The sequence below is a fragment of the Myiozetetes cayanensis genome, unplaced genomic scaffold, assembly GCF_022539395.1.
Source record: "Myiozetetes cayanensis isolate MyiCay16 unplaced genomic scaffold, myiCay2020 scf2-11, whole genome shotgun sequence".
Taxonomy (NCBI): Eukaryota; Metazoa; Chordata; class Aves; order Passeriformes; family Tyrannidae; genus Myiozetetes; species Myiozetetes cayanensis.
Window position 1 is genome coordinate 70,836,253 of NW_026087411.1, and position 16,954 is coordinate 70,853,206.

Genomic DNA, 16,954 nt, shown 5'->3' on the forward strand with positions numbered 1-16,954 from the left:
CCCTGGCTTGCCTTTTTTGACAGCCAGTCTGCTTAGCCCCCAGCTCCAGAAAGCAGTTTTTGGCTAAATGTGATGACTGGCAGGTGACGCTAAAGTGCTAGGAGACAGATGTTCAGGCTCCAGACTTTGTCTGGCACAGGGGGTTGCATTGCCCTGCTCTAAAAGAGGGTACTGAGGGTAATTTTATATTGAGTGGTGGGACAACATTAGCATAGGATAAGACATTTCAGGAGCCCAGGCTGTGTCTCAGGGGCCTTTCCTGGGTGAGCTTGTGCAGGCTGAAGTTTGCAGAACTGAATGGCTTGAGCCAGCAGAGCCTGTGCTGCCTGGAGGTGGAAAAGCATCTCATCTTTCCTTGGCTGGGTTTTCCTGCACAGAACACAACATTTGACTCATGGTAAGTTGCAAGCTGTCAGGGTGGAGGTAAGGAGACTTAGGCTTTGAAGCAGAAGGCAGTGTCCATTTGTATGCATGTCCAAGCATGACCCCTCTACCCTGGGACAAGAATACAACTTTGCATCAGAAGTAGGTACCAAGGCAGCAGGGGCTTGGCGAGGCTTAGTAGCTCCTCTCACCTTTGGCCACCACTATGAATTGCTGGGGAAAGTTCCCCAGCCTCTTAAAAATGATCAAAGGTTCATGCAGTGTGTTGAAAACTCTCGAGCCTTCTGTCATGGATGACATTTAGTGCAAAGGCGACCTCGATCGGTGTGCAAGTGTGCTCTTTACCAGCTCTTCCACATTGCTGCTCATGAGAACGGGAAAGGGCAGCAGTCATACTGGTTGCAGGATGGGCCTGTTTTAGCATCTAATGAAAAATTAAACCCTTGTGGTTTTGGGAAGCGTCACATCTTTGACAAGAAGTCTTATTTTTCTGCTGTTCTAGCAGGACTGGTCTGTGCTGAAGTTGCCAAAATGTCAGTCTGTGGCCCCCACTTCCCAGGCTAGGCAGATGCCTTTTCCCTGCTAGTCTACTCCCACACCACACAGAGGATGGAGACCTCCATCTCAGTGCCAGGGTGGCTACTTTGGTGTTGTCAGTGAGTTTCCCTTAAGCCACCATGTCAGCCAGTGTTTTGCAGATACCTGCCCCATGACAGGCACATTCCTTAGCCGTACAGCATCCACTCAACTCCAGCTCATGCAGTAATTAGCCAAGTGTTTCCTGGCTGCCTTTAATTACAGCCACAACTATTTCCCTCAGTCAAACGTAACACCTCTGAATGACAGCAAAGCTTTTGGGCCGCATCCCACACGCACGTGTTGAGACGCAGCCGTGCACTGGCAGCCACTGATTTGAACCCAAAGGGTCATACCCCCTCAGTGAGTCACGTTTTTCATTTTCGACCTCAAGGCCATAATTGCCCACACTGGGAATTTGCGGTGTCTCTCCCAGTACCCAGCTGAGAGACGCTGGGCTTCATAAACCAGCCAGAAGGACAGGATCCTCCTTACATGTGTGCTTTAGTCTGTCTCAGCTGTAATTCATCCTATCCTGTGGCAAAGCAGCTCAACTGGCAAGGCCACGTTGCCCAACATGCTTGATCCCCCAACATTTTCACACTGACGGCAGCAAGATGGGCTCCAATCCTGCCTGCCCACAGGCAGCCAATGCCTCTGTGCTGGGGGCACATGGTCTCACAGGACTGCATTTTGTGGCAGCACCCAAGTCACTGAGCTTTTCCCCCCTGCACCTTCCTAACACTGTTGCGGTTCGCCAACCTGGTGGTGGTGGTGTTGCCGTGGTTGAAAGATGCTGTGTTGCTGTTCGGAGCACACGCCTTCAGCAGCTTCCAAGCGGCTTGGGGGCTGCCAGAAACCAAGGCAGCAGCTGCCGGGCTCAGCCTCACGAGGCTGTGATCTATAACGTGCATTGTCTTTTTATGTAATGTGTTTTATTAAACATCTTCTAAAGCTTACAAGTGTCCCCAGGACATAACTCTCCAGCGCAACGTAACGCTTTGCCAAGTAATGAAGTATGATTTATGGCGGTAATGGTTATCCTATGTTTTTTTTTTTAAATTATTACAGCAATAGCTCTGTCGAATATGGGAATATAACATGCTGCATTTGGCACGTTTATGACAATAGTGCTCTGGTTTTCTTAACTCCACAGTTCAGTGTTGGCAGTATTTCAAATTCTTGAGACAGATGTTTAAATGAATTTTTTTAAGAGGACAGTGAAATACTTTTAAAACATCATACGGCGCTGAGTGTCTCAATATGCGCAGGAACGTTATTTCTTTAACATTCAGGTAGGGCAGGGCAGCACATGGCCTCTCTGGTTTAGATCTCTCGGTAAGTGATGGAAGTAGCAAATGTTGAATTAGCTTTCTGGGGCATCCTGGCCTGCTGTTACTTTTGGGCTGAGGTGGAGAAGGGGACAGACACTTGACCTTCTCCTGGATTTAGTATGTATTCACATCTCCTTTGAGAGCACTTACAACAGATCCACGTTTGTTTTGAATGCAGTTCCCACCATGCTGAGACAGGACTAAGTGGTCTCACACTGACATTTTGAGTGTGTCATTGTGGTCCCAGTGGTTAGGGTTTCAGGCCAGAAATGACAATCATTTGGAAAAATGTAAATGAGAACCCTAGTCACATATCTGCAAGGCAGATAGCATTCAAGTATTTCCACTGAAAATTCTTGGGGTTTTTTTGGTTGTTTTTGTTGTGTTCGTTGTTCGGTTGTTTGTTTTTTAAAGGTACTGCCTGAAACTAAGGAGACAGTTGTAAATAACAAAGGCAAGGGTATTAAGGCCTCTGGCATTGCTGTTTGCAACTTTTAAACAGGGAAAATCAGAACCCACAAAGGCAAAAGTCAGCATTGCTGGAGATACCATTGCTCCCGGCATAGCACACATTTGGGGCTGGGAGGGGACGGCGCCCCACAACTAGGCTGTGCACCCACCCTGTGCAGAGAGACTGAAGACAAGGGAAGCGTCAGTAAAGCAATGAACACTTATATTTAATTTACATTTGACAATTTGCACATAAATAATGATGTAAACCAATACGTAAACATATGATAGTTTGTTGTTCTAGCAAAGTAAAAAGCCTGTTAACTTTGGTCAGAGTCTTTCTCAAGAGAGACAAAAAAAAACCCCAAAACACTGTTGATTGTTGCTACATTCACATGTAAAACGTCTAAGGGAAGGGGGAAACAGTAAAGAGAAGTAACAATTCTTAAAGCTGATGCATATAAATTCTTGTAAAATTTGTATCAAATACAAGAAAGCACTACAGGCAATAATAGGAAAAGTGTGTGTCCAGTGACAGAGTAGTGATACTTTGGTTTTTCCTACAATTAAGTTCTATATTTATTAACTATTGCTACATTTAAAAGATGTCAGCCTCACAATTTGCAGAAGTGGAAATGTAATGAACTGTTGTCCTTCAAAAGCTGTGTTGAGAGACTTGTATTTCAGGATTGTTTGTTTTTCTAACAGAAGCCACTAAAATGAAGTTTGCTGAAAAAAAAGAGAAAAAGATCACTGAATCTTGGATTGCTGAGGTGGGCTATTTTAAATTTTGTAAGAATATAACCAGACAAAAAAAGATACATGGAGGAGAGTTGTGTAATAATGCTACTTATGTGAGTTAACTGTTCAACTCATTAATGGCAGGGTACAATGAGACGAGGGGCTTGTCCCAACTAACTTCCCTCCTGCCCTTACTGTGATTTGTGACCACATCAAACATGGGTCGTGTTTGGCTTCTTTCCAAGTTCTTTCAGTCACATTTTCTGGCTGTCTGTTGACTGACCACCAGCCTCCTTCCCCCCCAGTGCAGACTGCCGGGAAAGCAGGGGGCTGACAAGCCCTGTCCCGCAAAGAGGGTCATTCCCATAGAATTCACTGAGACGCCAGCGTGGGTGACGTCACTCACGTAAGGCGTTTGCAAGTTCCAGCTCCACCTGGACAACTGCACATGTGTACTTGCAAGTGATAAATGCCTTGGTACAACCTTCTGGTTTTGAGGTCACTGGTTATATGCAAAACTGGGTAACATTTGATTTTCACACTTAGATGAAAAATAAGTTTTATTACATGGTTTGGCTCACAACTTAAGTGGTATAAATATATATACATATACATATATAGTATAGTGGTATAAATATATCTATAAATATACATGTATTCTTTGCTACACCTCAAACGTCACCATATCATCTTTGGGCTTAGCAAAACAAAAAGATAAAAGGACGTGCATTCTATCTTTCCCTGTGCACATTTTGGTTTCTTCTCTAAAGTAGCAAAGCATTTAGTTAAAACAGCATTGTCTGCACCACTGGACACAAGCACTGAGGTAATTGTTGTTCAACAACTTTGCAATGCCCTTTTCTTCTTTAATTAAATTAACCACAAAATGTACAAACACAAATACTGAGAAAAATCTGAGTCGTACAGGAAGGAAGAAAAAAATTTATGTGCCAGGAAAGGACTTTGTTCCCCACTTCTACCCAGGCAAAGTGGGAGAGGAAAATACAAGTAAAACCAAACCCCTTCTTTCTCAGGGAATCTGACCATCTCTTTTTTTTATCCCTGGAAGGCTCTGGCCAAAAAAAACAAAACAAAACAAAAACCAGAAGAAAGAAATCTGCCAGAAACCTCATTTCAGGCAGAATATTAAGAATATTTTTGTCTTTGCTTTTAAACTGCTTTTGAAAACAAAAGAATGTGAGTGAGATTTGATTTTTGAAAAGCCACGTTAAGCTCATGCATTCCTTTGGTCTTAAAGTTACATGACAATGTGTGGGGCTAGAGGTGTTTTCTAAAACCTGTGGTATTGTCCATGGCAGGTCAGTGTTTGCTGTGCCACATCTGTTCCGGGTAGAGCTGCAGGTAGAAGAATCTTTCTCCTCTCCTCAGAGAGGCAGGGGAAACAGTTTCTTCCCTGTTTGCTGCTACTCTGGGTTGTTGATTTGGTTATTTTTTTTTTTCCTTTTCTATTCCCAGTGGGGTGATTTGCACATAAAAGTACATGGCATTTTTTTTCAAACGTGATCTAGGATTCTGTATGTCACAACTTTGGCAATACGAAAAACCGCATTTGTTTAAAAGACATTGGTACATAAAACACATTTACTGAAACCCCAATCTTAGGTTCTCAAAACAGATGTGCAGAAAAAAATATCTACAAAGAATGGCCATAAAACAAAAATAAAAACATTTAAAGTAAAAATTACAATGAATTTTCCAGTCATTGTAAACATTTTCCTAACTATTGCTTTTAGAATGATTAATTGCATAATAAATTATGAAGTACTATCATTGAAAAAATAGTTATGGATAAATGATTGTCTTTTAGTAACTGGCGAGGCAATGCACAGTCCTTTGCCCCTTTTTATGCCCTGAGAAAACAGTAACTTTGGAGTTCCTTCTTTCAGCTGGAGAGCGTAGGGAAACTACTGTAAGCCAAGATTGCTTTGCAGCATTGAAACTATGTACAAGCAACTGCTACAGGCACCCTGACTTGCCAAGTCATAAATTAAAAAAAAAATCAATTTGCCAAAAAGTCTTAAGGGTCCATTGGTTCAACTGTTTCTTGCTTGACCTTTACAGGTAACAGAGGTAGTGGGTGACCATGAGGCAACTTCATAATTGACAGATCGGACGACTCGTAAAGGTTGCATCCTGACGAGATAAGCCCATTTCCCAGGTTCCTCTGTAGAGATACTTTCAGATTAGCTCCTTCCATCTCCCTCCTGAGCAGGGTCAGTATATCCTTCTCCACGATCGATGTTAAGTCGATATTGTCCTCCACTTCTTCCAACTTGTCAGCATTGTCACTGATGTCGAACTTCTCGATCTCCTCATTGATTCGATTCAGGTCCTCCATGGAGAGGCCGGAGGCAGGAGCAACGGGGCAGTTGCCCTTCAGGTGGACCTGGAGGCTGCAGAGGTGAATGTAGCTCTTGTGGCAGTGGATGCATTTATGGGGGCGTTCCCGGGTGTGGAGACGCTTGTGCAGCTTCAGGTGCACAAACTGGGTGAATTTGGCTGGGCAGAGCTTGCACTGGTAAGGCTTCTCTCCAGAGTGGAGCCGCAGGTGGGTTTTGAGATTGCTGGTGCTGCTGAACCGCTTGTGACAAACCTAATGTTGGGGGTGGCAGAGAAACAGTGAATGAGTGGGAGGGGATTTTATGGTTTAAATCACAGACACCTAGGAGGAGACAGCAGGATGAAGCAGCAGCTTTTTATGTCTTCACACTTTCTCACAAAGGGAAAAAAAATCCCCACCTTTTTTATTTAAATAATGGTGAATGGTATTTTGAGTGTGGCTGATGGCAAAACTGTATCAGGCAGATGTTGCTCTAGCAGGCTACAGGCAATCTTGCTCTCTCCCAGATGCTGCTGCACCAAGGCTGTACATGGCTGTGGTGTGGACTCCAGCCCTGAGCAGCCAAGGGTTTGTCACTCAGCCCTCCCTGCACACCATACAGGATGTGCACAAGCTCTGCCTTCCCTTCGGCCTCCAAGGGAGGTTGTTTCTGTGTGTGTTACATACCTGACACTCATGGGGTTTTTCTCCCGTGTGTACCAGGTAGTGCTTCTGGAGGTGAGCCAACTGTGTGAAGCCCTTATTGCAAGTCTGGCATTTAAATGGTCTCTCTCCACTGTGTACTCTGAGGTGCACCTATGGAGAAACAAAGCAATTAACAATTTGCAGTTTCCAGTACTACAACAAAAGTACTTTCAGATGTTTCCTAGAGTCAGGGGAAGAGTCCCATTGCCAAAATACAGTGTTATCTAGTTAATTGGGTGGTGTCAGCACTAAAACACAACCACGATTTCTTACGGGGAGTGGGGGATGCCGTATTAAGCCCAGACAGGTAAACAGCCAAACAAGTAAGGGAGGCCTGTCTCCACTTTTCCTTGAAAACTGTAGGGAGAAATCTGAGCTCTTCCCAGGAGACTCCTGTCTTATTCTCCACTGCCTACCTTCAGATTGGAGAGCTGGCCAAAGGTCTTGGAGCAAACATTGCATTCGTACTTGATCTTCCCATTTTGCTTCTTAAGTGGGTACGGGAGGGTTTTGTAACCGGTCACATTCCTCTTACTTTTAATGAGATTCATGGCTTCTTCACCGCCGGTGGCAGCCAACACCACTGAGGTAGGTTTAGGTTGCATTATGTGTTCCGAACTGGCTGCTGTACCAGCGGTGGGTGACCCACTGGTAGGGCTGCATGGCTTGTCCTTCATGCTGGCAGCAGCACCCGTGACAGAGAAGGCACTGTTAGGTGCTGGTATGAGGAAGTCTCTCGGATGATCAGGCTGCAGCAATCGACGGCCTCCTTCACTGGGCAATGAACTGGGGAGCGTGGTGGGGTTCAGCATGTGGTGGGAAAGGCTACCTCCGCTGAGCAGGTTGCCATAAAGAGGATACATCCTTGGGAACAGATTGAAATTGTTGATGCCATTGATATTGTTCAAAGCACTCAGGTTATTACAGCTCATATTGAATGGAGGTAACAGGAATTTGGGGTAGTGGGGGTTATAGGATGGTAGGAAGGTAGGTGGGAGGTGGCCAGGGGGTGCATATCCAGGGTAAGACCCTAATCCTTCTGAGCCGTAAGATCCATTCAAGTAAGAGTATGGCTCTCTGTGCTCCTGGGAAGTAGGTGCCAGAGGTGAAACCGTGACCCCTGGACTGCTGTGAGGGCTTGAACTTTTTAAACTTTGGTCTGGGCTGCTCCTCCCAGAAGGACTCGGTGTAGTAGATGCCTGGATGGGTGAGTGAGTAATGTAGCTGGGTCTGTCCATCCCGTACGCTAAGGAAGCTTTCAGATAGTCTTCTGGAATGTGAGGTCGGATTGGGTAGACAACTCGAGGGAAGAAACACCTCTCCGGGCTATAGTTCTTACGCAAATCATCCAAGTCTTTTTCTGGAGTAACTGGTGAAATGTTGGTCTGGAAGAAGTCTTTTCCTTTTGGAGGATTGGATTCCATTTTCAGTATTTCTTTCACACTGTGCTCCTTCTTTGGGATGCTCTTCTGATAAAGCTCGTCTTTATCAGCACTGTGCTGCTTTGGATTAATGTGGGTTTGTGCTGAAATAGAAAGACAAGGTAATGATTACTTAGATATGTCACTGGTATTATCTCTTTTCAAAACACAATCTACCTCCTACAAGTTTAGTGGGAAGGAAGGGCTACTCTCAGAGATGAGCAATCATTTAACTTGCCAAAACACTAATTTTTGTGTGAAGAAATGCCTGCTGGTATTAAGTGTTAATAAAAAGCATTGTTAATTTAAGGGATACCAGACAGTACATACAGATCTGGACGATGATGCATTTGCAGAGTGCTAGTCTCCACTCTGCAAACTGATTTCACCTTTCTTTCCCCTTAAATTTTACTCGCTTTGCTGTTGATTGTGTCTTTAAGCAGTATTTCTAATAAATGGGGTAATGAGCATTTGTTCATAATACAGGTTTAACAGCAGGACTTTGCAGAACACAAGCTCCCAGAAATGCTCCTCAGTAAAATAACAAGGCATGACAAATCAGCTTTTGCCAAACCGCAGCAGTCACTTCACCAGCCAGTTCAATTACTTACAGTACCAAAAAAACCATGGCTGGCTAGGATGAAAGCCTTCTTCAAAGCGAAGGTATTCTCCATCAGTAAACAGATCATTACTCATTAAATATACTGCTTAGGAACATCTACAACAAAGCAGACTATTTACTGCAGATTTCTGTGGCATTCAGTCTATGCAAAGCTCCTCTGCTTACAGCTGTATTTTATAAAAAAAATGCTGAAGCAAAGCAAAAGAAAGCAAGACTGGTTGGCTCCAGCTCAGTTGAAATGTACTTTAGCAAAAAAAAAAAAAAAAAAAAAAAAGGAAAAAAGGAAAAAGAAATATGTATTTAGAAGGAAACAGAAGCTAGCATCCATTCATCTCAGTTCAGCACATACTCCATTTATTTGTATTCAAAGACCTTGCTATCTGGACATACTAAATGTAGACAGTACACTGAAAGATGTCTTCAGTAGAAAAAGAAGTCTGCTTTTATCTAAATTAATAATTAAAAAATCTTGATTACTTGTAAAATATTTTATTACGGGGAAAAACTACAAGAAGGTTTCATAATCATGCTTAGTTATGTGCATAGCTTTCCATCAGGAGGTACAAATCAACACCGGTATGTACGTGACTCAAAAATATTACAGTCCTTTAGACACTTTTCTCCTTCCATGACTGACTGCTCTTACTTCACTATCTGAGGTGAGAAAGAGTTATTTCTGATTTCTTGAGGATCATCTGAACCCAGCAAGTAACATGAGAACAGGCAATGACCACGCTGCTTTCAACATGGATTCATTGCTTCGCTATTCACTACCCTGATGGAATCTATAATTTGGCAACATTACCCTATAAGGCAAAGAAACAACCATTTATTAAACATATCCAACAAAACAGCTGCTTTCAAAGCATGCTCCTGCTCACAGCAATCCACTTTACAGTAGCATCCTTTTTCAAATGGCATTAGCAAGCAAATTTAGTTTGAGATATGTGAGCAGTTTGTGTATTTTCAAGCTGTGATGAAATGCAATCGAATATTCAATTAAAATATTTATGATAAAACTCAGAGGTGTTGTACAGAAAGCACGTACACACATAAATGCACAGATTACTCCTCTCGATGTTGAAAGCTTAATGCAGAGCTGTATCAAAAATTCAATAATAGCACAATGCATTGTCTGGCTTTAAAAATCATCTACTTTCTTTGGTCATTTTGTCTGTACTCGTGGACTGGTAACTGATTTTCTTAAGGTCCACCAGATTTTTGGGCATAATACTGAGGTCCTACTAGGTTCAACAAACTCCACAATGGCAGTGGGGATATTATCTGTATCTTCTTATCAGCTGCCTTTCACCACAGCAGTGTCCAAGAGCAAACACTGCCGGTGACACTATCAGCATCGGGAAGTATCAAGACCGGGCAGTATTGAAAGCTGCATGGGGGGGGTGGGAAGTGGGACTTGTGAAGCCTCACAGCAGGAAAAATAAATAAATACCACCTTATCAGGCCCGTATCAGTTTCTCAGTGGGGTCTGTCAAGCAGGAAGTTCAAACTGACACTTTTTTCTTCTAAAGAAAAAAAGTCCAGGGGGAGGGGAAGAGGAAGGAGAAGTGCTGGTGCTGCTGGAAAAGCGATAGAGAAACTGGGGCCGCTTCAGCTGGAGGAACAGCTCCTACTGTCACAAGGTTAAACACGAGGGTGGGGACATACGTGCCTTACACACGGGAGCAAGCCCATGAGTGACAGAAAGGAAGCCCAAGCAGAGAGCGAAACTTTCTTTGTGAGACCAGCCCATGCTCCCACTTGACTGACTAAAGATAATTGCTCTTTCCCTCCCTTCTGAATTTTCCCAGTAAAGCTTTCCTTCCTACTAATTCCACGTGTAGACAGAAGTGGTGATAATTAAAGATTATTTTTCAAGTCTAACTGTGACAGCTTTCTTTAGTTTGAAAGCTATTTTTGGTCCATAAATCCCCTCTTGGCTTTTTCCCTTATTACCTGAGCACAAGGGACACTTGGGAACATCAGAGAGATCAAAACATAAACAAGTGTGTCAGCACTATGTAAAATAAGAGGAGGTAATGTTGTGGACCAAGGAGAGGTTCTCAAGTTTTATACTGAAGGTGGATTTAAACCAGAGCTGAAACTGATTGAGAGGTTTACAACCTTTCTTGTTGCTCTTACAGGAGCCACACTTCAAAATTTAAAGAGATAAATTTTTTAAAAATGAAATTTTTTTTTTAACTTGTGATCTTAGATTTAAGTTTTTACTAATCAGAAGGTCTCCCTCTCACTCTTGAAAGGCATTTCTCCTCCCGCCCCCATATACACACATACATACACACACACTACACACTAAATATAGGCACATACTCTTCCAAGATCTGTCTAGTTTCTGTGGTCAGAGAGACACAGAAAAGAGGTTCATGACAAAATAAGAACAGTGCAGCTGCATTTTTAAGTTACTGATCTGAGGGGAGAGGGGGAAAAAAGAAAGAGAAAACCTCCAGATGTGCCTCTTGAGGAGCCCGATCCACTTGTAACTGAGGTCAACAGATTAAATTATTTGGTTAGATCTGAGATTAGTGAGTGCGTGCAAGGGGAAAAAGGACAAAACTCCTGTTACTTTTAAGCATCAATAAAACTTGAGTGGAGGGGCTGCCTGAAGTCTCTCCAATGTGGGTGTTCCAGCTACAGACTGCTGCAGAGCTGTAGGCTTTGCTCTCGGTTCTCGTGCTCTGAGCTGTAGCCTGAGAAAGATTTCATAAAAACAATGATCTGGTTTTTGCTAAAAACTTGAAAAACGGTTGTAGGCAGACAGTAATTTCAGTAGTAATTTCAGGAGTGAGATGGTGCTGAACACTTCAAGCAGTGAAGCTTAATTATGCCGATTCACATTTTCGATCTAAATTAAGCACCTCTTTTGCTAGTAGTAAGAGAACCTCGAAGTTGTGGAGAGGGCAAAACAAAGACTGTTTCCACTCAAAATGAGAATGGAGACCAACATTTAGAAGTACATGATTTGATCATCTGTTTTCTGAATGTGTCCAAGGAAGGGGTGACATGCCTTTGAAAACTTTTTGCTCAGAGAAGGTCTTTAAGGGAGCCTTCAAATAATCCTCCATATTAAGCCCAACTTTAGCCCCCAAATTATGGTTTTGTGAAGAAAACCTTTCATATCATTTAGAAATAATTTTTCCTGAGCCCTTTTGAACATTCCAGGAGGCATTTTTTTTAAGCAAGTGCAGATGTTTCCTCTCAACCCAAACAGAAAAACTTCAAAACCAGAAAGTGAAACTGCCCATAAACAAAAGGGAAAGCGAGTGGCAGGGCTGAGCTAACGGTCAGCATGTCAGGGCCAGCAGGAAGAAGAAGAAAAGAATAAATTGCATTTAAGAAAAAAGCATTAAAAAGTTAATCTTCATGGATCCTGAAACATTTAAAATAATGCCTCATTAAACCTGTTAATGAAACAAAAAGATTGCCAAATAGCTTGTAAATATGCAAATTGTCTTTCCCCAACTTGAACTTTTTTTCCTGAAGCTTGACCAAAGGTGTCACCTGCCCGCACTTGACCGAGGAGACAAACATGACAGAGCAGCAGGAAATTGCATCATATGATTGCAATATATGAACATTATCATCAAATAGTCACGTCCTGAGTCAATGCAATTGTTTGGATTTTGTCGCATTTTTGTTGGGGTTTTTTGTTGGTTTTGTTTTTGGGGTTTTTTAACTGTTACTCTCTCCACCCTCCATCCAAAATAATCCTCCCATGATGAGGTAAGAATGAAATGCTAAACTATGTGGGAACCCAGAAGCAAATTTCTTCAGTCTATTTGCTAAATAGTCCAAATATAAAATATCACAGACTAAAAGACAATCTGAAGAAGCAGCTGAATGAAGTTTAAGCCCATTTAACAAATTACCAAAAATTTATTTTTTTGGCCAGCAAAATGTAGAAATCTATGTGTCCCCATACTTAAAGCTATTTCCTGGACAACGGCACCATCTGAAGGTGACATCTCAAATCCTGACAGAAAACGGGAGGGGCCTCAAAACAGGCAAGAAGGGGAAGGGGATTGATTAAAATGAGACTGAATTTCTACCGCTGAGATAATGTGGAGTCTTCCCTCTACCACTGTTGTGCAACTCCTTGCAGGCACTTCAACATCCACTCGAAGTTACGTAGCTCCACTCAGAGCTAATCATGGCTGTGAAGGTAGGTGTGTGCTCCAGCGTCTGAAGGACTGGGTCAAAGGCCCCAGTTCAAAAAAACACAGAGGACAGGGTTAAACCCACAACTAAGTACATGCCTAATTGCTGTCTTGAATCTGGATGCTTTCCTTCTACAGGGCACAAATGAACTAACGCTGGGGAAGTCACCTTTAATTTGAAAGTTTGCTGTTACAGAGGCAAGTGGCAAGTAGATGTTATATGTGGATGTGTAAATATATTTATGCTCTAAAGTGGTAGTTCTCTCATTTTTGAGGCCACTAATTACAGGAAATAAAGCCAGAGAAATTCCCTGATACGTTTTTCCCCAGAGGCCCATCCTGCTCTGGTGTTTAAAGAGGAACTGAAATGCTGAACTCCAAGATCGTGATCCTCAAACCCCTGAGGCACTTAAAGCAGTTGCCTGAAGGTCTCTGTAGGTGTGTGTCCCAGGTGGCCTCTCCTGTCCTGGGCTGGGCAGCCAACCAAGGTATGGCTCTTACAAAGCCTCCTGCAGGCACGAGCGTGCTCTGCACACCCTAGATGGGGCAGAAGAAAACTAAACAGTGCTGGCATTCACTTTGAACTCATCTAGTTCCAGTACTAATGCTGGAAAAACCATCCCTGCTTGCACTGTTGCTACAGGGCCTTCTGCAAATAAGCAGAGGCTTCTAGATTTTTTTCTGTACTTTTCAAAAAAGGGCACCAAAACTTTAGAAAACCTCTATTTTCATGGTACCTGCAGGGTTTTTGGCCCAGCTGCAGCCTTTAGGCCTGAATATGTCTATCGTAAAAATGTGAGGGAAAAATAAATAAAAAGTGAGAACTTTTCCTTATTTTGCTGAACTGCTACTTTCTTTAGGCAGAGAAAGCTAACATAAAATTTTGAAATGGTTTAAATGTAGTTATCTTAAAAGACAAGAATGGTTATTTCAATTTCAGCAACTAGAAATACTGCAAATGTTAAGCCTGAACTACACAACTGTGGCTCACAATCCCATTTCTTTAAATCCACATATTGAGCCTACTTTTACTAAAATGGGTTATTCTGCCATGCCCAGACACACCACATTTTGACCTGAGTAAGTGTAACTGGACACAGTAAGAAACATTTTAACACTTTACAAATACATTCATTGCTACTTCTGCAAGGAAAACTAAGGTACCAGCAGACGCAGGAAACCAATCCTGCACTTGTGTATCCTCCTAGCTAGATCTTTGCAAATTCCTCATCCACAGGAACTCTAAATGCTGTTGTCTCATCCCACCTGCAGGTCCCACTGAAAAGCCAACAGTTCATCATATCAGGAAATAAAACTGCACAGAGAGTGGTGAAATGACATATGTGCAAAGACGACAGAATCACTAAGGCAGTTTTTGAAAAAAGAATACAGCTGCATAGGACATTCCCTCCCTCTCTTCCCCCTGCCATTAGAAGACAAGACGTTTTCTTCTATTCATTCGTAAGGAAAGACAAAAACTGTTGAAAGGATGACATCCACAGGGGACAGATGTATTTTTGATTAATCTGAGTGCGTGACATCATTTCTATGATATGGGAAGACATTTTAGCTCTAATGATCCCCAAAGCAATACTGATATTTTATAATTCCTGTTTCCAAATAACTGCAAGAAGTTCTTTTTATTAAAAAAAAATCTGCTTGTTTTTTCTTTCAAGTTTCAGTGTAGGCACTGGCAGAAGGACAAAAGAATGCTTTGCTCTATCTCGGAGCAGCCGGCAGTGGGGCAGGCAGCCTAAGAGTCCATTGACAAGTCAGCAAGGATCTTTCCCTCTCTTCAAGGGGCTCTGGGTGAGGTGCCAGGCAGTGATTAAGCTATGACTAAAGCACCAAGACTGGAAATGGTCAGAAACCACAGAGGAACACAGAGATAAACTCCTGGAAACACCTCTTCCCTCTGCTACCAGTGCTATTATTTTTGAACAGAAAACGAAAGCTGCGATATAAAGCCAAGAAATGGGGACAAAGTGCACTAAGCTTAAAAAACAAGTAACCCAATAAGAAGACCACAGGAGGTTTGCTCCCATAAGATAAATAAGTGTAGATGCAAGGCTCAAAGTGCATCATGCAGTAAACAAGTATTATGTCAGACACCTAGACAGAGTCATGGCACATTGCCACTTCCCGGTACAGTGAGGGCAACCCTTTGGCAGTATGACTGGACAGCCTTTAGTATATGCTATCAAAACAGACTTTTGCTCAACACACTGTGAGATCTGGACTTGAAAAGTCTGAGAGTGAACCAACAACTATGATTCTGAAGGCAAAGGATATATTCAGGTTGTCCATCCAGAATTTCATCAGATCAGACTCGGACCGTAAACCAGCAGCTGCTCAGATTTTTTATAACGTATTTACATTTGAACAGGCACAGGGAACTCAATTTGTTGTGCTGGGCTTTTTAATTCCCCTTTTCTACTCCAAGCTGCCCACTGTGACACAACAGGTGATGCAGCTGTGTAATTATACAACTTATTATTATATTGTATAGGCAGAAGAGACATTACTAGCATTCCTTGCTCATACTGTAATCCACTTACTGAGGTTCATCATTGTCAGCTCTCTGGAGGAGGGATAGTGCAGCCTTTCTGCAAAGTCTCGGCAATACCATACAAGCAGCTCTTGGTTGGCAGGGATGGGCTTGATGGTATAGAAGTAGATGTTCATTCCATTCTGACAAGCAGCCAAGTTCTGTTCCTGAACAGAGTAGCCGGGGTTTACATAACGCATCCAGTTGCTCTTGTCCTCGTTAAATCCATCAATGAAGTGATGAAGCTCACCACCTGAATAGATCTGGAATAGAGAGGAAGTGCTTATGAATACATATATATATCTGCACTATACGCAACATGTACGTACAGAGTCTGGGGGAGAGGGAAATAAGCTTTTTTTTTTTTTTTAATGAGCAGATATCACTGGAATAAAAGTCCAAGCTGAGTTCCTGCCTTTCCAACTATGACATCCTGAGAGTTACAAAGGTATTCAAACATAAATACACAGTCACCTTTTCCATTTCAGCTTAGCCTGTGTCTCTGGTAGTATGAGAAAACAAGACTTAAGACACAAAATCTGAAATGCAGAGTACTCTCCCTGTGAACAGTCTACCTTAGAGTCCTTTTCCTGGTGCTGTGATCAACAAGTGAGTGATGCTGATGACTGCAGGTCTGAGTGCATGTTGCATTAATGCTTTGAGTCACCTGTGTATAAGACAGACTGGCTGTGCTACGTCAGAGTCTTTCTCGCCTTTTTCTATGGCCTCTGTACTTGCAGTTTCCTATCACCTCCACCCAAAGGTTTAAACTATGCAAACATTCTCCACCCCCCACCAGAGTCCTAAAGTAACACTTGCTCATAATTGAACTGCAACCCTTTTGTAGAAAGGCTGGGCGAGGCAAAGATTCAGGCCATAACTTAAGGAAGACCTGGAGAGGGGTTAGCGCATGAGAAGTCACTTTTCTTATCAAGGGACATGCTATGACTTGTCCACAGAGGAGAAAGAAAACACGAATTTAAAAACTGCTTAGCAGGTTTAAGGGAAAGAAGTCCCAATCACTGACAGAAGCTACTGTTTCTTGAAATGATAAGAATAAGAGAACTACTTGGAAAAAAAAAAATCAAGGAAAATCCAGCAGACATGTTTGTTAAAGACACATTGCTTACTTTTGGAGGGAACTATCTCTGTGCTGGATGAAATGGGGTTCCTGGGTTTCACAAAACAGACGACCAGGCAAAAGCCAGACCTTGAAGTGAGAGCAGCCTGCACCAGAGATGCACCTCGCTGAGCAGGAAATGCCTTTCCAAAGGGGAGACAGAGCTTATCTTAGGGGGAAAACACTCCACAGGGTGTTTCTGCCTTTGTGTTCACATTACTGTTTTTCATACCTACCTGGCCAGGCAGCGTGACCTGGCCCTGCAAGAGCCCACCGGCCGGCCAGGACCCCTCCTCTGCTCCCCAAGAGCCACAGCCACAGAGGGGCGAGGTGGCCTGGCCCTTTAACACCGGCCGCAAACACCAGAATCACTTTCTTTAAGAGTAACTTCCTGTAAACTGAGAAGGGGGAAATACATGTGGCCTCATCAAAGCAGCTTGCGAGAGATTTTGCGGTGTGTTTGTTATGAGAAAATGGAAGGGAGCTGGGTGAGTTATGCTGCATCAAGAGGAGCCTTCGGGTTTCTCTGCTCACCCT

General features: G+C 42.9%; 1 protein-coding gene across 3 annotated transcripts in view; it reads right to left on the bottom strand.

Moving 5' to 3' along the window:
• Positions 1 to 3,004: 3,004 nt before the first annotated feature.
• PRDM1 (PR/SET domain 1) overlaps positions 3,005 to 16,954 on the bottom strand; it is a 61,275-nt gene continuing 47,325 nt past the window's right edge. For all 3 annotated transcript variants that reach the window (XM_050316549.1, XM_050316548.1, XM_050316547.1), the window contains 4 exons: positions 15,308 to 15,560; positions 6,948 to 8,056; positions 6,514 to 6,642; positions 3,005 to 6,099 (listed from right to left, as the gene is read on the bottom strand). In XM_050316549.1, the coding sequence (XP_050172506.1) occupies positions 5,524 to 6,099; positions 6,514 to 6,642; positions 6,948 to 8,056; positions 15,308 to 15,560 (2,067 nt within the window). In that variant the 3' untranslated portion in view covers positions 3,005 to 5,523. The remainder of the gene's footprint in view (positions 6,100 to 6,513; positions 6,643 to 6,947; positions 8,057 to 15,307; positions 15,561 to 16,954) is intronic.